This window comes from Cyprinus carpio, chromosome B10 (assembly GCF_018340385.1).
Source record: "Cyprinus carpio isolate SPL01 chromosome B10, ASM1834038v1, whole genome shotgun sequence".
Lineage (NCBI taxonomy): Eukaryota > Metazoa > Chordata > Actinopteri > Cypriniformes > Cyprinidae > Cyprinus > Cyprinus carpio.
In genome coordinates this window covers 12,689,988-12,714,246 of record NC_056606.1, presented here as the reverse complement: position 1 = coordinate 12,714,246, position 24,259 = coordinate 12,689,988, and the positions used below count along the sequence as shown (strand labels likewise).

The 24,259-nt window shown below is 36.8% G+C and overlaps 2 protein-coding genes across 10 annotated transcripts; both read left to right on the top strand.

The window, feature by feature from the left end:
* Positions 1-3,201: 3,201 nt before the first annotated feature.
* On the top strand, positions 3,202-14,730 carry LOC122134045 (arfaptin-2-like). Of its 9 annotated transcripts, none has more exons than XM_042732579.1 (10): positions 3,202-3,448; positions 6,151-6,261; positions 7,471-7,530; positions 8,647-8,755; positions 10,135-10,197; positions 11,421-11,536; positions 11,637-11,858; positions 12,299-12,456; positions 12,984-13,158; positions 13,257-14,730. In XM_042732579.1, the coding sequence occupies exons 2-10, from the start codon at positions 6,163-6,165 to the stop codon at positions 13,410-13,412; spliced, it is 1,158 nt and encodes a 385-aa protein (XP_042588513.1). In that variant the 5' UTR covers positions 3,202-3,448; positions 6,151-6,162; the 3' UTR covers positions 13,413-14,730. The 9 variants fall into 9 exon arrangements, with proteins under 9 accessions (XP_042588513.1, XP_042588512.1, XP_042588514.1 ...); XM_042732578.1 differs by having other exon boundaries at positions 7,471-7,554; XM_042732580.1 differs by having other exon boundaries at positions 3,203-3,448; positions 7,498-7,554.
* A 2,159-nt stretch (positions 14,731-16,889) lies between these two features.
* On the top strand, positions 16,890-24,217 carry fhdc3 (FH2 domain containing 3). The gene is made up of 12 exons (XM_042732577.1): positions 16,890-17,046; positions 17,865-18,311; positions 19,419-19,480; positions 19,906-20,005; positions 20,102-20,187; positions 20,354-20,454; positions 21,161-21,231; positions 21,332-21,439; positions 21,560-21,630; positions 21,709-21,826; positions 21,951-22,115; positions 22,728-24,217. Exons 2-12 carry the CDS (start codon positions 17,889-17,891, stop codon positions 23,910-23,912), a joined length of 2,490 nt encoding a protein of 829 aa, XP_042588511.1. The 5' UTR covers positions 16,890-17,046; positions 17,865-17,888; the 3' UTR covers positions 23,913-24,217.
* Positions 24,218-24,259: the final 42 nt, after the last annotated feature.

Here is a 24,259-nt window from a genome sequence, read left to right as displayed (position 1 = left end):
AATAAGCCAATTATTCACTGATAAACAATGATACAAAGACTAAAAAAAAAAAAAAAACTAAAAAACGTTCAAATAAAGCTTGGCTTAACAGTCAGTAAAATATAATCAGCAATAAATATTTTCATACTGGCATGTGTGCTGTCCACCTTGTGCAAGACAGTAAACCCCAGAATTAGAACCAGGATCTCTTTCATGACCTTACTTACAACTGTTTTTCTGAGTACACTGATGAGAGAGTTAGTCAAAACCAGACTATATTCAGAGCCAGAGGGTGAACAGATCAATGTTAAAGCAACGGCTCGATCAGGATCTCATTAGAGATGTTTTATGATTGAGGGACGTGAAAAGTTTGGCAGCGTGAGAAATACAAATTCACGCTTTGCTGACGTGTGTCGATGTGCGGCAGCTGTACTGGCCAGATTTTGCCTGTTATGACGTGCATCCGATTGTAAACTACCGAACGTCAAACTCACAAACATGTCAAGACGAATGCAGCCATTTAAGGTGAACGAGGTTACAGAGAGGTGGTGTCTAGTTTTCTCTCTTACAACTTTCAGAACATAGATTCTCATACGATCACTAACATTCATATGTGTAGGTTACAGCACCACCAAGTGGATCATGTATGAGTCTGTGATGACATAAAGATGTTCAAATGGTATACATTTGAAAACATGTTGATTCTTACTTAAAAAAAATCTAAATGAATCAGTACAAACTGAATTTTTATTATTTTTAATAAATTAAAAGACCCAGAAAAACAGCATCACATTAGTGACCCTTTCAATATTTGGGAAGTTCAGGTCACCAAATAATATTTTTACAAGACTGAGGGACTGGTTTTCCTTTAAATTCCTCTCTCTTTTTGGCTAAAATTAAAGTGTGGTTTGAAATACTTTCCTTGTGGAGCTTGTTTTAGGTGTGTAATGACTGTGGGTAGTGTGTGGGGAATGTTTACAACATCACTGTACGTGCAGATCGCTTGTTAAACAAAAAGTCATACGTGCAAGCTCCACATTACAGTGCCGTTACAGTGCTGTGATATATAAACCAACAACAAAAAACAGTAAAAACTTTGGCAGCTGAGGGAAACTTCTGAAACACCTCTAAAGAAAGACAGGTTGACCTGTTAACAGCCTTCACCTGCCAACTGAGCTGCTTTAGAAAAATATATTAGGAAATGCATTTACACGATTGAGAAGGCCAACAATTGCATATTGCATTAATAATAACCATAAAAATCCCTTTATGTTTTGGATGGTTGTTTGCTTGATTCAATCCGAAGAGTTCATATTAAATGCAGAGAGAACCCCTGCTGAATTACTGAACACCAGGACCCACCACAACATTGCTAACCTGAGGTTTGGACACAATCTCTGATCTCTGGGCGGGGTTTTTTTTTTTACAGACAATCTCATGGCACTTTGAGTGAGAAGCTGTGAGAAAGAGTATAAATGTGAATGTGTGTAGCTGCTATGGGGAATGAAAGAGAAATAAAATGGGACAGTTGAGTGGGACATTTTTTTTCTAATCACAATTTCTTAGTGTGTGAAATATTTTTACACAAATTTTCAAATAATATCGTTAACCATATTGTTTAAACATTTGATATGACTTCTAACTGATTGATTTTTTTTAAATAAAATGTTTATTTTTCGGAACAAAATAATAGCCCTATAATATCTTAGTAGTAAAAAAAATAATGTGTATTTTCTATAAGATAAAGAAATCTAAACATCTTTGATATTCAATTCACATTTATATAAAAAAAAATTACAATATCATTTCAAAGCAGAAAATGCACCATTGATACAAACCATTCAAGATTGCATGCATTTTATGGTTTAATAAGTTAATTATTGAAATTTTGGTAAGATAACAGAAATATAACTAATACTGAGTTAGTGAATCTTAAAATCTTGACATCAGCAACTGTAAAAACCATTACACTGTTTCAGGCATCTGCAGACAACATTTTATTCAGTATTCAGTAAATAAACTTCTGATATTTAATGCCTGCAAATCACAGAATGTACCAAACAGATTCTCATCTGATAGAGCACATTTTGAGTCAGTAAGTGAAAGTCTGAGCAACATTGATTTTGGACAAAGCTCTTTCTGGTGGTCTGTTAGTGATCTAAAGATGAGAGGTGCCATGTTGTTTTTTTCTACTACTGCAATATGATTCTGTATTTTTGTATCTAATTTCACTGACTTGTGTTTTTCTCCATTCTTTGTGCTCCAAGTCATCGGAAGAAATGAGTCAATAGACATTGACAGACTTTAAATAAAAAAAAAACAGATTGTTGTGCTTAAAGCATTATTTGTATTTGTGTTTAAAGGGAATTTCTGTCATGATTTACTCACTCTCCACTTGTTCCAAACCTATAAGAGCATCTTTCTTGTTGGTAACCTTCTGGATTTGCCAGTGACTTCCATAGTCAATGGCTGCCATCAACTGTTTGGTTGACAATTGTTTTTTTTTTTAAATATATTTTCTTTTGTGCTCAACAGAAGAATGAAACTCATACAGGTTTAGAACAACCAGAGAGTGAGTCAATCATGACAGAAATTTCATTTTGGGTGAACTATCCCGCATAGTCACATTTGAATGGTATTAAAGACAAAAATCATACTTTGACTTTCAGTTTCACTTTCGGTATCTTTTTAGCAAATATCCGTGTACTTAATTTAGTTAGACCTACATTTTCCACAAATTTTAAGTTGCCACTTGGTGTTGCACTGAGCTTTGACTTTGAAATACTGCCTTATACTGCCACCCTCTGATCTACTGGATTGTTGTTGGATCTAACGTTTTCTTTGTGATTTCTGTGTTCTGTGTTCTGTTTTTTTTTTTTTTTTTTTTTAATAAATAAACATAAAACAGATCATTTTTAAGTAAATAGTAACATATCAAAACAGTCTGAAGAAATGTGTTGTTTTTGTTAGTTATTAGTTTCATCTGTTTTATATATAATAATAACAATTAAATCAGAATTGTTTTGTTATTATTATTATTATTATTATTATTATTATTATTATTATTATTATTATTATTATTATTATTATTATTATTATTATTGGTGTTATTTCTAACATATATCCTACAGTGCTGCGACAGGTGAGTCGTCTCCTATATTCCCTTCTCATCATGGCTTCTTCCTCGCGCTATCTGCATGTTCCACGTCGGCTAAAGGAAGGTCGGCGTCAGATCCGCAAGGCATTTCGGGCTACTGGAGGCTGATTCGCCCGATAATACAAACAAGCCGCCGGACATAGTGGAACATGCGAAAAGCCGCCTGCTTATGAATTAACATAAATTTAGCCTCCATGAATGCATGCTTTTATTATTTCCTCACTCTTTTGGAAGTGGCAGTATATAATTGCGCATGAACTGGGATAAAATACCCAGTGACAAATAGCTAATCCTACAGTAGGAAACACACAGGTAAGATAACCATTTATGTTTTGTTTTTTATTTATGCAGTCTTTACCGCACTAAGCGGATGTTGAATTAGAATTCATGTAGTGCATTGTGGCTAAATATATGAAGACAAAAAAAAAATGTTTGTGGCTTTAGCTAGCGATCTTGCTGATCAAGTGTCATATTTTTCTTGATGCATGGGAAACGTTTTTAAAATTAAAGGCCCTTGGGCAACATGGACGGACCCTTGGACGTTGGATGCTTTAGTCAGCATTACACATTATAACAATGATGCGTTATAGGAAATAAAATGCTTAACTCTTTCACGGCTGAACGAGCCATTTAGGAATCACGTGCTTTTATTAAGTGGAGTTGGGGGGGAACAGATTAAAGGATTTTTTTTCTCGAGTTTGTAAAGGTGAATGATGTCGTAGTTAAATGGCATAAAAATGGTCGCCGTTCACCTGTCCCACCTGTTCGTCCAGGTAGTTGCTCCGTGGGATTTAGACAGCGCCCATATCAACGACACGTTCATCGCTAGTTTAGACTTCTTGGGTGAACGTTTTCGTTCACCTGCATGTACTAACAAATTTTTCCTTTGAGCTCATAACTGCATTTATGTTTTCAAGACTGAATAGCACGAGCCAATAACATTCGAGTGCTGTCTGTGAATACTTCAACACGAATTGAAAGAATTCTTAACTGAACATGTTGCGCCTTAGTGATAAAAGTCATTGCCAACAGTTGACTAAATATATATATATATATATATATATATATATATATATATATATATATATATATAAGCCTTAGTGATAAAAGTCATTGCCAACAGTTGACTAAATAGAAATACAATTGCTTTGTTGTTTGTGAGGAAAATGTATATTGTAGATTTGTAAGCATGCACGTTTTAATAGAAGATAATTGTTTTGGTCCTGGTACTTGTTGTTTGCTGACAAATTGGAGTTAATTATTTAATGACTAGCTCACAACACACTTGGAGCCACCTATTGACTGGATCTGAATGAATCCTTTAAGTGAACAGATTCAAAATATGGATCAAAATTTCTCATCACTTGTCAAAATTTGTTTTGTTATAAACAGCCTCTTGTTACCATTCCAGTCCCTTGAGACTTTTAGGAAGATGCTTAATGAGGTAACAATACCTCAGCCAGCTAGCTCGAGTCATGTTCCTTTCACTGTAGTGGTTGTCATAGATGCATCCTTGGTTGGACTGCAAGCTGCCTCCGCAGATCCAGTGGAAAATCACATGAAAAAGGCAGTGATGCATGTTATAGCATTATCATGGCTGTCAAATTACAAGCCTATCTATTTAATGATGTTGTGTATCTTTTGAAGTCTTGTAGAGCAACATAATTACACTTAAGTTGGAAAAAAAAAAATCTGTCCAGCCACCCGCGCATGTTTCCAGATGAGCTATTCTGGAGGGTTTGCATACTGTATATGACAACAGGTTGCTAAATGTCATCTAAATTGATGCCAGATGTCCTTCTGAATAATAGCATTTCTACAGTGGATTGTGAGTGTCATCCTCACAGCATCTTTCTGTAGGTGATGATAGTGCAAAGTATTCATACAAAAAAAGAATGTCATTCACATGCAAGCCACAAATCGAAACATTGCTTTCTGGCAAAAGGACTTTGCCACAGTTTCATAACGCTAAGTAAATGGTGCTTATTTTAATGCCTTCAATAAGGTCACATCAGCTCACATCCCATGACCGTGGTCCTATCCCCTGCATTCCATCATTATTGTAAAGGAGCACTTGCACTGGCTCACCGCCATCACCACACTGAGTGCAAATTTATTAATGCCAGTTTTCCATTCCTGTGGTTTACAGATAAAACCTGAACCATTAGCTTTTATCCTGCCTAAATTTCATGCTCAAGCACTCAGGAGAATTAAATGGCTCTTCTGTGAAGGCAGACAATGATGCCTCCGCTCAGATTGGCCCTTTGAGCACCGAGCCTCCCTCTCTAAACTCTTGTCTGAAGCTGAAGCTTAGACGAACTTGCATGAGTCACATGATTGTTACATAGCTCCCAGCATTCCTATATTTTCCTCTGCCCATTGAGGAGGCTGAGCCTGGGAGCTTTGTGAGAGCTAACAATGAAAGCCTGCTTGAGAAGTTGCTCACTCATTGCTGTGAAGCCCCTCCCGCAGGTGTGGGAATGGGCTCTGAAGGAGTAACCAAAGCAAGTATCGATGGAAATACCTAGAAACTTGAAAGGGTTTTTAACCGGGTTAATAAGTTTGAAGTGATAGATCTAGTCCTTGAACTTCATGGCAGTTCCTTTCGTGGCAATGACTGGGTTGGGCTTTGTCAGATCTGATAAGTGTGTTTCAGCAGTGCATTCCTGAGTTAACACTTTTCCATCTACAGCTTCCGGCAAACGTATGTGGAATATAGAAGGCCTTATAGATTTTACAATTAAAGGGATATTTTCCCCAAAATACAATGTGTTTTCACAAAATGATGTGTTAAGTAGAATAACAGCCGGCCTTGTTTATTATTCACTCCGACCTTGTGAGCCTGTTATAATCTAGTATTTGTTGTCTGAAGTGAGGTCTGCTCTGCATTGTTAATTATCAGCTGTGAATTTATGAATATATTATTCTGAAATGTCACAAACAACCTTTTGTTATTTAATGAAGGGCTCTGTTTTATTTTCTCGTCTTTTTCCTTTTCTCACTCTCTCTTTCAGTTACACTCCAGTATGGCGGACAGTATGATGAGTAAAGCAGCCACTATGGAGATTCCTATTAGCAGTAATGGGGACTCTAGGAATCTGGCAGAAGATGACAGTCTGGAGCAGGTGAGCGATATATGGTGATTCAGGTAAATTCAGGTGCAGTTTACCTGAACTCACCCTATTGGTTGAGGTTTTTTTTTTTTTTTTTTCGTTTGCAAAGTTGAAGCCGTATCAAATCAACAATGTTTCAAAGCGTCAAACTGTGGATGGTTGTGGTGTGGTTTTCATAGCTAGAGTTAGGTTTTCTTAGAGTCTAAAATATAGCTGTCTGCCCAGTTGGTTTAGTTTTGTTGCAGGTTTCACAATATCAGCCATGAGAAAAGATCTTAAGGTAGCAGGTGGTGCAAACATTGCAGTTTATGATTGTCCAGCTTTTTCTTGAGGACTTTAAATCCATTAAAAATAAGGTTGTCAGGCACGTTTATAAGTAACAGTAATCATTCATTTTTATAAAAATGGCTTGTGGCGATACTTCAGTTTAAATCTAATGTTGGTCTTACTTGTCTTAGGCTTTTAAGAAGTAGAAAGCTAATTCAGCTAAGCACAAAGTGTTCAAATCTCGGTATTGTTGAAACCATTGTAAAGAAATGGTAAAGTGGTAATGTTGTCACAAGACACACCTCTGTAAGACAACTAAACCGAGGCACTGGATCCGGGAGAAGACGTGTTAAGCAAACAGACCAGTAGTAATATTTGTTAGGACGTTTAATCATTCCTATCAGGAAGTAAAGGTTCTTTGTTTTAGTTTTTTCCCCCTAACATTTTCATGTTATGTCCATTTTTGAATGCTCATGAGGCTGATCATGTTCACAGTTGCAATAATGGCTCCGCTGAAGGCAGATGGTACTTTGGCGTTACACTGTGTCTTTAAATAGATCAGGAGCATTGAGCCAGAATGTGACAACAGACTTTCTAAATGTTCTTGTCTTTCTTTACCCAGAGAGAGAAAGAGTGGCATCAGTTTTTTCTTTTTTTTAATCATACCTTTGTTCACTGATGTTTGGATTGACAGGGATCTGTTAGCAACCCAATTTATGACTCATGATTAATAAAGAGTGCTTATTCATTGCTTAATTAGGGCTGAAATTATACAGAATAGTGTAACTCCATGCATTTTTTGTCTTTATTGTACTAGCAGGTGCTACTTGGCCACAAAATATGGATTCCATTGTGTTTGGTGGTTTACTTCATCATCACTGTTTCCAAGTCTGATTTTGTTTTACATTGTGTTTCATTTTTGGTTTGTTTATCTTTCTTTTTGTCTTTTTGTTGTTATGTTCTTCCCCGATGTCTGTGCAGGATGCAAAGATTCAGTGGAGCTTAAGAGAGAAGGTAGGGAGTCCCGCAGGCCTCAGGGTGAGAAGGAACACTGGGAAGGGTGGCAGAGTGTGTATGTGTATGCCTGCACGTGTTTGTCTTTCCACCAGATAACGATTATAGTTCTCCCCATAACCTGGTCACAATGGACAGGGTGTTTTTCAAATCACATGCATTATTTTTTGGCCTGTGTCACTCCCTGTTAATCAGTGTTTGAGGTCAGATATAAATGATACATATGCTATTTGTTTGTTTTGAAAAACACCCTGTTTTGTCTCTCTGTGGTATTAATCCGTGGGTAGCGACCTTTTAGTATCTATTAACTTATATTAACCTTTCCAATTATTTTTGTTTTGTTATATAAAGGGGGTATTGCCTACAGTATTATGACTGAATCTTTTTTTTTTTTTTTACATCAAGGGTCTATGAAGCTTGCATTGGAAAGCCATTTAAATAATCGTTATTGATAGACATAGTCATATACTTGTACATTATATTCTAATTTGACTTTGTTTCTGCCACATTTAAATGTATAATGATATGTTTAACTAAACTTTATTTAACTTTAGTTTGAGTTGAATTAATAATATATTTAACACATTAAAAAACAGCTGATCAAACCATTGCAGATTTGCAGACCTCCCGTTAAAGACCCCTGTTTTATCCGCAATGTTTAAAAATGTTGTTGTTTATTTGTGAGAGCTCTTTTTCTTAGTTTATTGTCTGAGATAACATGTAATGCACTGGTGTGGGTTGTTGAGAGTTTTTATAGTCACTTATGTGACTTGTTTCAGATAACAGACTGTTTCTTTGTGCTGCAAATGCCTCGTAAGATTTTACTACATCAAGGAAACCCATGGATTTTTCAGCGGGTTTGTTTTCACAGGAAATTAAATATGACTTTTTTTTTTTTTTTACGAGATTCACAGGCACATGATTTTTATTAATTCTGGGTCTAGTGTGATTCTAACCCTAAAATGTTCTTTCTAACATTTTAGAACTTTTGCCAATGTTTGTGTTTGTAGAAGTTACAGGATTGGCTCATTTCATGAAAAATAATGCCTAGGTTATAAAATTATGGTCTTAAGGTCTCTTCCTCGTTGCTTTTTTTTTTTTTTTACATTTCTGTAGGACTTACAGCAGGTCATGGTGTCTGGGCCCAACCTAAATGAGACCAGCATTGTATCAGGTGGTTATGGAGGTACAACAGAAGGCATCATTCCGACCAGTTCCATCAAAGGTAAAATTATGTTCTTCTAAAACCCAATTGCTACAGCACTGTGCAAACTATCCTTTTTTTGGTGCCCCATTATGCCATTTTTAAGGTTGCTAATATTGTTTTATGAGTCTCCTAAAACAGGTTTACATGCATGCAAGGTCAAAAACATGCTAGTTTTCTCAGAAAATAGATTTCATTTTACCTCATATCTAAATGATTCATAAACGACTCGTGCGAAGCAGTTCAAAGTTTCAGTCTCTCTAAACCCCTCCTTTCCATGAGCCCTCACTGCTGTGATTGGTCAGATGGCGCAGTCCTTTGTGTTTGGTCCAGAGCCATAGAGAAAGCTCTCTACGGCTCTAGATTGGTCTACCGTGTACAGTGCCTATAACGAAATGGCAATAGTCTTAACACGGCTCTAGATTGGTCTACCGTGTGCAGCGCCTATAACAAAATGCCGTTATAGGAAACAGCGTCTTCTCGAAATGATGTTAACCATATAGAAATTTTAGTGTGTTTGTGGGCAGGCAAGTTGGCGACCTAAAACGTGAGCGGACATTATGCAAAGTGTTACTTTGTGACGTAGAACCATAACAGAATAAGATTCAAAATCCACGACGACTCGTTTTCGGCAATTGCGAACCAACTCTTTTTTTTTTTTTTTTTTTTTTTTTTTTTTTTTTTTTGACAGACAATAAATTTATCTATCGTACACTGTCGGCTTCACAACTTTGCAGATAGTTTATGTTCACATACAGCTACATGACACACTGCATGAAATGTAAGGGTCGAAAAGGCATAATATCTGTGTATAATTAGGCTAGTTTTAGATTCACTTGACCCCAATCAAAACTGGAGTTTTGTTATTAGTGATATTTACCATGTTTGGAATGACTTTGATGACATTTGTCTTTCTAAAGCAAATCCATACATAAATTTTTTCTAGATACACTTGGAATTGTACAATATGGTTTGCATAATTTCAACCATGGGTTTTCCACTCCTTTCTTTCCTGTGGTGCAATCCAGAAGAGACCCCAGGGCATCCAGAGGCACTGGTCATTATGTGTATAGGTATTCATTGAGTCATGCTTAATGGCTTTAAAGTTTGACATTAACCAAAGTGAAAAGGGCCACAGATCTGAAGAGACAAAAGAGCTTCAGCTTTGTTTTATTTATTTTTTATGAATTTCCTCTGCAATAGAAACTGAGTCTAACTTCTGCAAAGTAACCCAGCCAAGACTGACTGCTTTTGATTTGATTTTAAATTAGTTACCTGTGGCTAACAAAAGGACTTTTTGTCTGGACAGGATTTGTGATTGTTAGGAGACCATCCTGGCCCCTTAAATTTATTCACTTCTGATTCAGTGAGGACCTTCTGTCTCTTTTACCCTTTCTCAGGCCCTGCGGTCCATCTTAACACTGACTTTTTGGGCAACAGACGCATTCCAAATGAAGGGCAAGGTCATTCATTCGTAACGCATCTCTCTTCTTTCTTGTTTTCCACCTTCCCATGGTGCCTTGAATTATAGTCCTTTTCAAAACTGTTTTTGTCTTTCCCAGAGTAAGGGATGCTGTACTTCAGGAATAAATTTAAGCTGGCTTTTCTTTTCTCTCTTAGTAGATTGGACTGGGCTACATTTTCTCTTTCTCTTCTTTCTGGCAGGGTTAAGGTTGCTTTTTTTTACTTGCAGGAATTTTGTAATGAGAATTATTTTGTCAATTTCCTTTTTAAATCAGTTTAAACTTTAATCTGGCTTTAATCTTGCTGACTTTGCAGAGGAAATGTTTAGAAAAATCTGCAAAATGGCTGTGTAAAATATGTTTGGAGTAAATCCTTTTATTTTTTTCAGACAATACTTCTGATACACATACTGCACATACTGAGACAATACTTTTTCTGATGCTTCTAGTCACACTTTCTTTTTGTGTAAATAAATACTTGTAGTTAAAAATAAATTACCAGACATATTGGGGTTTAAAATAAGTCATGTGATGTTAAGTGAACTGTAAATTGTCTCACTGTGTTTGTCATGAGGTAGCAGATTTAACAAAAGTTGTATGCTTTCCTGTTTTCATTTCATCTCATTACCACATTCTCTCTCTCTCCCTTTTTCCCTTTTCCCCTTCCTCCATCCTCCTGCTCTTCCTTCACATTCACACACTCGTGCACTGACATTATACACTTCACTCACATGGTACAACCCATTCCATTGTAAAAATCCTTTTCCCAATTGCCTAAATAATTGAAAAACTTCTTACATATCTACCACCTACTCCCTGTTCCCCATCATACTGTATACCCCCAACATCCCCTGCTATCCCTGGCCATGACCACCTCCAGACCTGCGAATGAAGTCTAGGGGTGTTAGCATTGCCTCAAGCCAGATTGCTGCCTGCCGATTAGCCCACCAATCAGAAGACATCCCCTGTATCCCAGGTATTCCAAAGAGCGCTGGATCATTTAAGGGCTCTTTGGCAACACATTCCCCCTACTCAGTAAAACACTTTCATTTATTCACTCTCATCTCATCTGTTTCACATATAGCTGATGCACTTTCAGAGCTGTCACTGATGCAGTTATACCAACAATATCTGCAAATGATGTGGAAATAATGTGGAAGTATAGACCATTGTACAGTGTATATGTAATTTAAAACTTACTCTAAGTATGTTCTGTGTATCAGGGTCCAACATGCATCACGGCGGTAGCAATTCCTCCATGACAGCAGAAGAGGCCACAAGAGGCGTTGCTGTGGAGAAATTTGACATTGTGAAGAAATGGGGCCTGAACACATACAAGGTTTATCAATTACCCATTTGTCTTTTGTGATTAGATGTCATGTGCTGTTAGCCACTCCTATTCTAAAGCCATTTGTATTTGTTATCCGTTTCTCCCTTAGTGCACCAAACAGATGATCTCGGAGAGGTTTGGCCGTGGCTCACGTACTGTGGATTTGGAGCTGGAGGCTCAGATCGAGGTTCTGCGGGAAACCAAACGGAAGTACGAGAACGTGCTGCATTTGGCGCGAGCGCTAACCAACCACTTTTACAGCATGGTGCAGACGCAGCACGCCCTCGGAGACACTTTTGCCGACCTCAGTCAGAAGTCTCCAGAACTTCGGGTGAGGCAGCGTGGCCAACTTAAGATTTATGACATTTGTTGTGATTGCCATGCATAATTATGGGACTGCTGTAAACATACTCATGTATTTCATGCTGTCGCGGAATGTATAATTCAAACTGTCAGTGTTAAAAATAACTAGTGTTTACATATGGGGAAGACTATGTCACCAAGTGCTAAAAGGCCACAGTTATTTTTGGGTTTACTTTAGCATTTGTGTTTTGTTATTTATACACAACATCAGTAAAGAATGTCTCTAACATTGCTGGATGGATTGTCTAAAAATACTGTCTAAAATACTTAAAAATGAAAGCTTTGTGAAAGCTTCATGTCCACTGAGTGTTATTTTAGTATTATTTATATACTATTATAGCATTTTAGTAATATTTCAGCTTTATATTTCAATTCAAAGTTTAGTCTTGTGGTATTATTCATGCACAGGATGAGTTCGGATATAATGCAGAAACACAGAAGTTGTTGTGCAAGAATGGAGAGACTCTGCTTGGTGCCATCAACTTCTTTGTGTCCAGCATCAACACACTAGTGAACAAAACAATGGAAGACACATTGATGACTATCAAGATGTATGAGAATGCCAGGTAAAAGCTACTCCGGCTCTGTAACCTTTAGTATAGTGGCCTTCATTAGTTTTTAGTTTTTTTTACAAGGTGCTAGAAGTGTTCCACTTGTTTGCAGTATGAAGAGGCACTGGGCCCTACTTTCTGTCAGGGCTGGAAATTCAAGCACTTGAATTGTGTTTTAAGTTAATTAGCCTGTGATGCAACTGGACGTTTGAGAGGGTCATTATACGTTACAGTTGTCTGGTTTAGTATCAAATATAGCTGCACGTGCAGACGAGATGGTATTGAATGAACTCAGTGTGAAGCACCAACAGGCACTGACAATCACTGACCCACTTACTCAGTCTTTAGATTGAAAAGAGAAAAATGAGTAGCATATTTTGTGTGGTACATATTGAGATCTTTGAGAAACCTTTGGAGCTTTGTTTTTATCTGATGCAATACTAGCTAACTTTAATGTCAGATTTCATCATAAATAACTTTCAACTTTGTGCATCACATTGTATAAAAAATAATTTTATGTGGTGTTTTCTGGTCTCCTGTAGACTAGAGTTTGATGCGTACAGGGCAGATCTGGAAGAGTTGAACATGGGCCCACGGGACGCTGTTACTATGGCTCGTATCGAGGCTGCTCAGCAGCAGTACCAGATCCACAAGGACAAATATGAACGTCTCCGCAGTGATGTCAGCATCAAGCTCAAGTTCCTGGAAGAAAACAAGGTGCCCGACCACCCGCATAACTTCCTCTTGAAATCACTCAAGTAGCCTGTAATCTATTTATTGTCTCTTGACGTGATTTGTGTATCTCTCTCTCACAGGTCAAAGTGATGCACAAGCAACTTCTGCTGTTCCATAATGCCATCTCTGCCTACTTTGCTGGAAACCAGCAACAACTGGAACAGACCCTCAAGCAGTTCAACATTAAACTCAAACCACCAGGGGCTGACAAACCTTCTTGGCTGGAAGAACAGTGAACGTGCCCGTTTACCCCTGCTTTCCTGTTATGTCTTTAGCCACACAGAGCAACACAATAGGACCACAAGAGACCAGCGTTATGAGATGCTAGCAGAGACAGGGGCTACAACAAAGCCTCCTTCACACTAACTCTCTCTATATTTCTCTTCCTTGATTCTTCTTCTCCTCCTCAACCTGTTCTTGCTCTGAGACTGTTTTCAAGTGTCTGAATAGTCACCTGTAGTATATAACCGGTCCTTAAGGCTCCAATCAAATGTCAAAGGTATCAGTTTTGGCTTCATCCCTATAAATATCATTAAATCAACTGAAACAATCTTTCTGATATATCAGTCAGAACAGCTTTTGTTCCAGATTTTGCTCAGTCTTACACACTCTCTCTGTCAGTGACAACATCTTTAGGAACTTTTTCCTTTTGTTTTTCTGTGAAAAGCGTTTTATTTTGCTACTACTGTCTTTCCCCTGTATTGTAGATTTGGTTTTGTAGCTAATGGGGGATGTAAATTATTCCTATCACAGAGCTTTCAGTGTCAGTGGTTCTAACAAAAAGTAATATTATTTTGATAAAATTCAGATATAGTTTTATCTGATATTGGTATTGCATCCTTGTATGTTTGAATGTTTACTAGGCCATGAGGGTACCGAGTCAATCCTTGTCCAGTTGTCTCTCTTTAAAATACTTTAAATACATGAAATACTACATTTATTATCTTAAAACGAGTTACTCATTTTAAGTTATTTAACCTCAAATTAATAATACTGAAAAATGTTATGGACTGAATCTCATCAGATGTAGGTACAGTTTCCTGCACGTTTTAACAAAGTTCCGGAACATGAAATCTAAAATCACTGTCTTTACTCAATATTGTTAATTTACAGCTTTGAATTTATGAAGCATGGTTGTTTTCTCTAAGGGAGAGGAGTGTTTTCTTTTCTTTTCTGTTTTTTTTTTTTTTTTTTTTTTTGCAGTTTGTTTTTTTGACAATTATAGTTTATAGTCATATTATGTACCAATGCATAATGCCGTAGAATGTTTGTAGGTTTATTATGTTTATTTTTAAGTTAATAATCATAAGTTAATCAAGGAAGTGTATGTATGAGTTGCATTTGATTGTTTAAAGATGGGCCAGTTATTGAGGCCCAATGTTATCTGCCTCTTTATCCACCAAAATGTGCACTAGAGTTCATGTCTTGACCTGTGTTCTGTTAACATAAGCGAAGCCCTAATATTGTGCATTCAAATTGCAATTGGTTCTGATGCACCGTGTTAAATGCCTTTATTTGCCTTGGTTAATAAAAAGGCAATTTTCCCCAATGAAATATTTATATACCCATTGATATCATAATTTGTTTCTGTCATATTAGTGCTATTGTGTTATTCCATTAACCCTCACAAGTTTAACAAAAATATAGTACAAAATCAAACAGATTTTATAATAATTTAACAATATAAACATTTCAGAATATATATTTTTTGTATGCATTTTTATTTGTGATCAGATGGTATAATCAGATGAGTCTTACTGGGTTTTCATTCACTGAAAATATCTGCAAAAACATAATTAATAGAATTCATATTTATAAAACAATAAAAACTTTCTTCAAAATACATTTGGAAATGTTTTTGCTTAAAACAGACTTGGTGCAGTGATAATGGGGTTAAAGTGCAGACTGTCAGATTATAGTTTGTCAACCTAGTTAAAATATTTTTTGTTTTGTTTTTTCATTACACAAGACTGAAATAATGACTATGATCTAATGTTCCGTACTTTTGAACATTGCACAAAATCTTTCTAAGCTTGAGATGAAGCAATACTGAAGATGTTTTTAGAAAGTGTATTTTCATGTATACCTATATTGGCTGTCCCTTGTGTGTTTCTGCATGGCAGGTCTGATGAAATTAGTTGTATATTTCCATGCATTGGGATTCAATCCTGTTCAATGTATCAGCAAAACACTATATGGGTAGTAGTGCAGCAAAATGTTTTTAGGAAAAACAAAACAAAGGTTTCTTGTGAATGTTACAGGATGCTTGAAATTTAGTTCTATTTGAAGATTGAAGATCGTACAATGTCTTTTTTTTTTCTTTTTTTTTTTTTTTTTTTTTGGTGCATTTAAATTAAATTGCCTAAATTGATTTTGTTTTCAAGGACAACATGGTATTCCTAGAATAGAGACTTTTTTTTACACCAAGTATTTTGTTTTTTATGTCCTGGCACATTTGTGTGGCTGCGGAGATGGTAGTTTGTGTTATAATTTTCATCTCCCCACAGACTGAACTAATTCATGAAGTGATTGACATTGTACCAGACCAATGGGATTTTAAATCAAGACCACCTGAACACTATATATATATATATATATATATATATATATATATATATATATATATATATATATATATATATATATATATATTCCCAGTAGATTTCTATTTCTTTTAGATCAAATGCATCCATTAAGTTTTTTTTTTGGGGATTATTATTCTTGCTATTATTATTCTGATTTCTGTTAACAGAAGTGTTTGGCATTGAAATGCATACTCCATTAGTAGTTTTAGAGTATAGCAGAATGAAAGGGTTATAAATATTAACATTTATACAATCGATATTTTAGGCTGCTTTGTGGTATTGTAGTGTATGAGTGATTGTATATATGTAAAGATAATTGAGACAGATTTTGAAAGTGGAAACCCTTGGTGTGAGCCTTTGCTCCTGGCTTTGACCAACAAACGTACAAGAACCCATCAGATAAAATTTGAAAAGTTTGCTAAAATGGTCTTTGTGTCATTTGTACTTTGCTGATGTCCCGTTTGGCTTTTTAATTTATTTAGACCCTGTTTGTCTTTCAAATGTAACGATTCCAACATAGGAACTGAAGTCAGGCCATGCTAAATTAATGCTGAACACTAGAGGGAAATATTGAATATGGAACTACAGATGTCTCTTAAGTTTTAGGCGCTCCAGTAATCCTAATGAATCTTTACACCACTGGATAATAAACGAAAGCTAATAAAACACACTGTTAACCTTCACACAATTTATGTTGAATGTAAATGTAACATTGACTGAATAAATAACCAACCTTTTCTTTCAAATACAAAATTATTTCTAACAAAACCTGTTTCTGAGGAGAAGGAACTTTCTCTCGACACAATAAAAAACAAACCCGACTGGATTCAATTAAATTCGTACTTTGTATGTTACACTTGATGAAAAAGCCGATAGAGGGCGATATAACTACATTTTTTAAAGATAAATACCGTTTTAAACACTGCCAAATGACATGACTTACTATACCTTTGACAGTAATAAATCTGCGGCTTCTATCTGCGACGACCGTTGCTATTCAAACTGTATTTGCGCGACCTGTGTTAACCTAGCGTGCAGTAAGTTAGTTATTTTTTTTTCCCTTTAATTATGTGGAATATTCTTTCTGAACAACAAGATTTATCCTACTCTAAACAGCAAAGGTGAGAGTTGCGCGCGTGAGGGGTGTGGCCACTCTCATCCATTAAAGTGCTCGTGCTGGGAGTCGATGGCGTTTGGCATGCGGAGCGTCTGTTGACTTTATCCAGCAATGGACGTCAGTTGATTAAGCTATCATCAGCACTAACCTTATATTATTGACTTACCGGTACGTACATCCAGAAAGTTCTTAATTTTCTGTCACTTTCTGTTGCTTTTCTCATAGTTTTCCGATAATCGGTGATGTTTGACTGCCTTGTCTATATTTTTTCACCATAATTTTACACGATTTTGGCGTTAACTATTTTGTTTAAAAAGACAGAGCTCGAATAATGTGGTGATATCTATCACTGTATTTGTTTGATCGGCCTCTTGTAAACGTTGAGTTGCTGTTAAGTAAAGCAGTCACTACTAAGTCCTTTCGTAGTGTATTTTTATTCAAAATAATGATTTCATTAAAATGTTCATATATAAAAAAAAATAGTAATTATATTAATGTATCTAAGTGTCATAAATATTTATATGTAAATTAACAAAATGACCCAATTTGTAGGCTATATGTAATGATAGCCAAGACAAAAGCATTACTTTAAATGTTGAAGTAAAATTAAGCAGCCAATAGAGTTTAAAAGTAGAGAGACCAAAGTACATGTGATATGCAAAGTTGCCTTTATGCTTGATAATCGTAATTAAATGGTGTGTTTGACTGCTTGTTGAAGTTCCTGTGCAAATTAGTCTTGTAAAGTATTATCTGATTTTGTGGTTTGCAGCTACCTTTTTTAAATAAGCAACTTGCTCTTCCAGTGTACGTGTTATCATTGGAAATTCTTATGTTGTATAGGCATGTTACTGATGGTAGAAATCTTGGATGTCTTAAGTTAATTTTTTTAGAAGTGCGACGCTAATTTAGAATTCTGGGTTAGTTTGGCACATCATTTCCCTTTCACTGTTTTGTATTTTTATATTCGTTCCTGTTTTTTCTATCAGATCCCTCCAGATTTGTGTCCTCCAATGGATGGAGCTCCAGTTGTAACCATGGCATCTCTACCTCTGCCTCCTGACCCCCCTAGATGCTTTCAAAATGAGACCTCACCCTGCATAGGTATTGCACAGCCCCCTCCACCCCCTCCCCCTCCCCCTCCTCCACTGCCACTACCACCCCCACCTCCTTCACCTATGGGGGACCCCTTCACCCGGACTGTCCAGCAGCGCTCCAAAATGCGCAACTTCAACTGGGACGCCATCCCCAGGCACAGCGTGTTGGGCAAGCGCAACGTGTGGACATCCCAAAGCAACCTCGAGAACTTTGAGCTGGACACTAAGCGAATGGAGGAGCTTTTTAGTCACAATGAGCACCACGGTTTGGTCCGTAAGGGTGGGACGGTCAGAAAAAGTGTGTGGGGACTTTCGCAAATCACTACAGAATCCGAGAATGTAAGTGGCACTGCTTAAAAGTTGATTGAAGCTGAACTTTGCTGTAAAGCTGATGTGTTTGCCATGGAAATCTAGTCATCTATACCTACAGCTGTACTTGCCCATGAGGCCCTTTAGTAGCGACCGTACTGCAGAATTGCAAGGCAGCTCAGATGTCATCTCTTGTGTATCAAGAGTCAGAGTGCAGGACAGGAGCAAGTGGGTGAATTAAACATGAAATCTAGTACTCGCTAGTGGCCTACATCAACCCAATCTATTACTCATTTGTGTCTCTCATCTTTCAAACGTTCAGGCTAATGATCTGGAGAGGTGACTCCAGTATTGATGCTCTGATAAAGCTTTAGTATTAGACATTCTGTCTTCTGAGACCCATCACAGTGTTTTCTTACTTGTTTAACCCTCTTGTCCCCAAGGCCATTGTAGTAGTTTAAAAAACATACTTTGTATTGAAGTATGAACTATGATCAAATGTCTAGATGAAACACTTGAAATGTCCTCAATTAAGACATCTATATTACTTGGGAGAATTGCAGGTATTAAACAAATTAAAACAACAACATCACACCTCAAAATAAATAATAAATATATAATGAGTGAGATATTAATTTTCAGAATTTTTTCATGTGCAGCAATGTGTTTCTTGAGACCTCAGATATTAAAAGGAAAAATAATACATTAACTAGAAGTGTTTTTTTGTTGTTTGTTTTTTAAGTATAGGCTCATGTCATGTTTAAGTTATTTTACGTTTAATTTTCTGTGGCGTCATAAATATTTACCAATCCTATCTGCATAATTTAAGTTTTTCTTTTATATTTTACTGTTATTGCAGAAATCTAAGGTTGGCCAGATGATTTATTTGCTCTAATTTTTGATCTGTTTGATCTATTTAAGGAACATTGTTTGTGTGGAAGTTCAGCTCAGACATGTTGAACTGTTCATAATGTAGCCACGTCTTTTTGATTCAATTTCCATCTAGTCTTATACTGTGAATGGTGTGTGTTCATACTTCCTATATTTTATTTTTAGTTGCTATCACTGAATGTTTAATAATATATGCTATTTCAGTACTTTCCCAGCTTATGACTCTATATCTGTCTTTTTTTTTAGGTATCAATCCTCAACTCTAAGAAAAGTATGAATATTGGGATTTTGCTAAAACAATTTAAAAGGTAAAGTACAGTATAAAATTTAGTTTTTCTCAGTCTGCACTTTCTTATACAAATTTATATATATATATATATATATATATATATATATATATATATATATATATATATATATATATATATATATATATATATATATATATAAATATAAATATATATTGAGCCATGATCACCTGTGTTTTGTACGTCAAGTAGTTTTTTCCCCCCTTATTGCTTGAGGTTGTAAGTTTCTATAAATGTTGGTAATGACATGAAAACATGTAGATAAAAATCTCAATCTGAATTGTTTTGAGCATCTCAAAGAACATTACACTGAATTATATCCATTATAAGTAATATGTGTAACAAGCTGCTAAGAGTCCTTAAAGTAACTCAAGTAGGCCATTTAAAAACATCTGTCTCTCATCTGTTTTCGGTGCACTTTGCAGGCCACCGAAGGACATTGTGGAGGCCGTCAGGAACGGTAACCTGTGCTTTGCTTCTGGGAAACTGAGGGAGCTCAGCAAGCTGTTGCCTGATGACATGGAGGTAAACCAGTTTTCTCTATATGGCCTCAATGTGCTGTGCTATTCCGCCCCGATGTGATCAGCTTTTTAATGCAGCTTTTGTATTAACATGTTCCAGACTAAGAAGTTGATGTCATTTAATGGAGATCTATCTCAGTTAAACGAGGCTGACCGTTTCATGGTGATGCTGGTTCAAGTGCCAGGGTGCGTTTTCTTGTCATGGTTCAAAGCATTTGATGGTCCAGTTTCAGTGCTGTTTTGTATAAATGTGCTCCACAGAATTTTCCCACGTTCAAGTGTTAAACAGCTAGTTGAAATGTACTTTAGCTAAAAAGCTGCTAATAATTCTGTGACTTTTATTTGTTTCCAGGTATAAAGTGAGGATAAAAAGCTTGCTTCTCAGAGAGGAGTTTTTTCCCTTTATTGAGGAGGTCAAACACTCCATTGCTGTCATGACAACCGCTGCTAATGGTACTAATTTTTAAAAATCTTTGTATAGAAAGTTATAAAGTCTATACTTGTGTAAAACCTGATGATCATGTTCTCGAGCATGATTTGACATTTGTTCAAAACAAGAACATCTTGCGTCTTGACATTTGAAATCAAAATGAACTAATACATTTTCTGTGTGATCTCAGACTTTTAGACCCCCACTATATATATGGTACTATGTAATCTGGCAAATGTTGAAAAAATTAATACAGTTTTCTTAACACATACACTACTACTCAAAATTTTTAGTCAGTATTTTTTTGTTGTTGTTGATTTTGAAAAGGGTCTTATGCACACCAAGGCTAGATTTATTTGATCAAAAATGTAATAAAAACAATAATATTGCGACATTTTATTACAGTTTAAAATAACAGTTTTATATTTTAAAATATGTATTTGTAAATGTCGTTTAATCCTGTGATGGCAAAGTTGAATTTTCAGCAGTCTTTACTCCAGTCTTCAGTGTCACATGATCTTTCAAAAATCATTCTAATAGGATAATTTGCTGCATTATCAGTGTTCAAGACCATTAATCTGCACAATATTTTTGTGGAAACATTGGCACTTTTTCAGGATTATTTGTTAATAACATTTATCAATGCATTTACTGTCATTGTATTTATTACTTTCGCTAAATAAGTGTTAATTTGTAAAAAAAATAAAAAAATAAATCTTTGTCTACCAGAGTTGCTGGCATGTGATGACCTACATTCAATCATCAGACTGGTGCTGAAGGCTGGTAACTACATGAATGCTGTGAGTGTCACATGGTCTGTTTTGTTTGTTATTAATACACTGTTCCTCAGTGTGAACTAGAGCTGGAGCAGATAAATGACTCTGGCTGTATCTTGTTCAGGGTGGCTACGCAGGTAGTGCTATTGGCTTCAGGATGACATCATTGCTCAAACTGGTGGACACTAAAGCAAATAAACCTGGCATGAACCTTATGCACTATGTGTCCATGGTAAATGAAGTGATCACTCTTTTTATGAGTTTTTATTATTAGATGTTGATTAATGAATATATCACTATACTTTTTTTTTGACACTGTGATTGTATGTTTATTATTTTCTGTGTATTATAGCAAGCCCAACAAACTGATGAAGCTTTGCTGCATTTCGCTGAACAGCTTCAACACATTGGGATTGCTGCAAGGTCTTTAATAAGACAAGTTTTGTATTGTTTAGGTGATGCATTGAGTAAAATTCTACTTTATTTATAAATTCAAAATAGGATCCAAATGCAGGAGGTGGAGGTGGACTTTCAAAGGGAGTTGGAGAAAATTAGGGAAGCGAAGATGGATGCCAGTAAACAGCCTGATCTACTACATCAGATGGAAGCATTTCTTCGTGTAAGAATAATTTGGGCTTTTCATGTAACCTACCTTGAAATTCCAGTGTAATGTCAGGTGGTTGCTTTTGCAGTGTCTTAGATTTCCAGTATTCAGGGAGTAATATGTGTCTGCTCCTGTACAGATGGCAGACATTCGGCTAGCGGATGTGGAGACCTCCCTTCAGGAACTGGACAGCATCAGAACCTCTGTGGCGGAGTACTTCTGTGAAGACCCAGCCACCTTTAAACTAGAGGAGTGTTGCTCTATCTTTCATTCCTTCTGTGAGAGGTTTGAGAGAGCTACAAAGGTAAAATATCATGCCTTATAAAGGAAAATTCAGGAAACTTTAAGCTTTATAAAACAGGGCGGTGCCCCATGTGTGGTGTTATAGTTCAGATACTTGCATCAAATTTCTGTTGCTTATTACTTACAAAATGTACTATGGTTTTAGATATCAAAAAATTAGGTATGATTTGTTAGCCTAGGATAAATTTAAATCAATTGCACCACACATTTAACCTGATTTGCTCATGGTTTTATTAAATGTTGTGTTTCATCTGGGCCATGCTTTTCACTGACACTGTTGACTGTGACAAACATGACAAGACAGAAAGGTTCAGTTGTGATGGAAGTGATATCACAATTTTGTCTTTTTTTGTGATCAACATCAATGTTGTTTGATGCAAAGTACATTTGCAGGCAAAACCTTTGAGAGCAAATAAACAAAAGAATAAATTAAAATATGTGTAATGTGTAAATATTTGTTTTAACATAAGATTCAACAACTGTGATATAAACAAGTTTTACAGACATTTGGAATGGATATAGATCTCCTTTGTTAAAGGACTCCATTTCTATATATGAAATTGAAAACAAAAAAAATCATTCTGTCACCCACACTCTCTTCTATGTCCTACAGGAAAACCGTGAGTGTGAAGCAGCTGAGACTCGCAAGCAGCAGCAGAGAGAAAGAGAAAGAGAAAGAGAAAAGCTGACCAGAACGGCTAAGCGCCGATCCATCGGCACATGCTCCAGTCGGGATGTGACCGATGAAGCCTCCGCTCTGGAATCTGTCTTGGCCAGCTTTCTCAGCCAACGTCCTTCTCGCAGGAGGCCCGGTGGGTTCATACCTGTCACAGACAGCCCCATCAAGAACATCCGCCCTCAGGTTGAGGAGCGTGAGGGCAGGGGGGATCTGGGCACCCCTGTGGAAACCAACAAGGAGAAATGCAAGATCTCAAAGGTGGAAGAACCAGCTAAAGTCTGCCAGAAGGAGGAGGTTCCACCCTGTATCGTTAATGATGTTCAGCGGGCAAGAGCCGCTTCCAAAAGAGGCCAGTGCATTTACGATGAACCGGTTCCTGAAAGCAATGACCTCAAAGAGGTCAACATCTGTAGCAACACCTCAGCCAAACAAGAGTTTGAAGATGGAGTGATGAATAAAGAAGTTGAGGAAATTGGAGACATGGATAAAGGAGAAACAAGAGAGGAGGAGGAGGAGGACAACGAGGAAATAGAAGAAGCAGATAAAATGCCTGAGCTCTCCGGCAAGATCCTCCGCTTTCAGGATTGTGGCGTTGGCGGCCTTAAGGCAACCGCTACACCTGATCGTTCCCGAGGCCATGGCGTATGCACTTCCACTCCTCAACAGAGGGATATAAAAGAGGTAGATCTGTCTTTGCAGAATGGACTGGGAGGTCTAGGCTCACCGTGGACCATCCTCAGCCCTCGTGTCTCTCCCCGTAACACGCCCCACCGCAGACACTCCTACTCCTTCTCCAGGGTGGACATCCTTGATGATGGAGTTTGGGCATTACCTGACACTCCTGTACGTGACAAGCCCTCATTCTCCCATTATGCAGGAGTGGGGACTTCATCCTCATTACCAGACTGTCCCTCAGAGCGAACTCCAGCACAGGGGACAGTTATAAGGTCTGCATCACTTAGTGATGAAAAAGAGTCGGCACCTAACTTCAAACTGGGACAGATCTTTCAGAGACGCACTGGACAGGAGCTTCCTCCAGATAAGAGACCGGAAAGCTCAGGACTTGTATCTTTCTTCCGACGCTTCGGGGAAAGAAAGAGGGCAGGAACTGTTGGTTAAAATGACATGGCTTGTCCTATAAGGATTTTACTTTGCCATAAAGGATATGATGAATGTAGACAAATGGGAACTTGTCTTACAACACTCTTGATTTCTTTTGTGTTCTCATGCAAATATTATGATGATGCTTGCTAATGCTAACGTCTTGATATTTTATTAGTTTTTAGTTCAGCATTGTTATTTATAACAAGCTGCTTTAATTGGTTCACAACACTGAATTTCAGGTACTGAAGCATTTTATTATTCTTTGTCTTTTAAAGTCTGTCTTATTTTTATGTAATAAAGTGTGGATCCCACCTTTTGAAGCATGTGTTACGTGTGTCTTTTTATGTAGGTCTAGAAATACA

Coding starts and splice junctions, on each gene's coding strand:
- LOC122134045 (XM_042732578.1), top strand. CDS start 6,163: ATGGCGGACAGTATGATGAGTAAAGCAGCCACTATGGAGATTCCTATT. Junction 8,756..10,134: donor TCCGACCAGTTCCATCAAAG/GTAAAATTATGT, acceptor ACCCTTTCTCAG/GCCCTGCGGTCCATCTTAAC. Junction 11,537..11,636: donor GGGGCCTGAACACATACAAG/GTTTATCAATTA, acceptor TTTCTCCCTTAG/TGCACCAAACAGATGATCTC.
- fhdc3 (XM_042732577.1), top strand. CDS start 17,889: ATGGATGGAGCTCCAGTTGTAACCATGGCATCTCTACCTCTGCCTCCT. Junction 21,631..21,708: donor CACATTGGGATTGCTGCAAG/GTCTTTAATAAG, acceptor AATTCAAAATAG/GATCCAAATGCAGGAGGTGG. Junction 21,827..21,950: donor AGATGGAAGCATTTCTTCGT/GTAAGAATAATT, acceptor GCTCCTGTACAG/ATGGCAGACATTCGGCTAGC.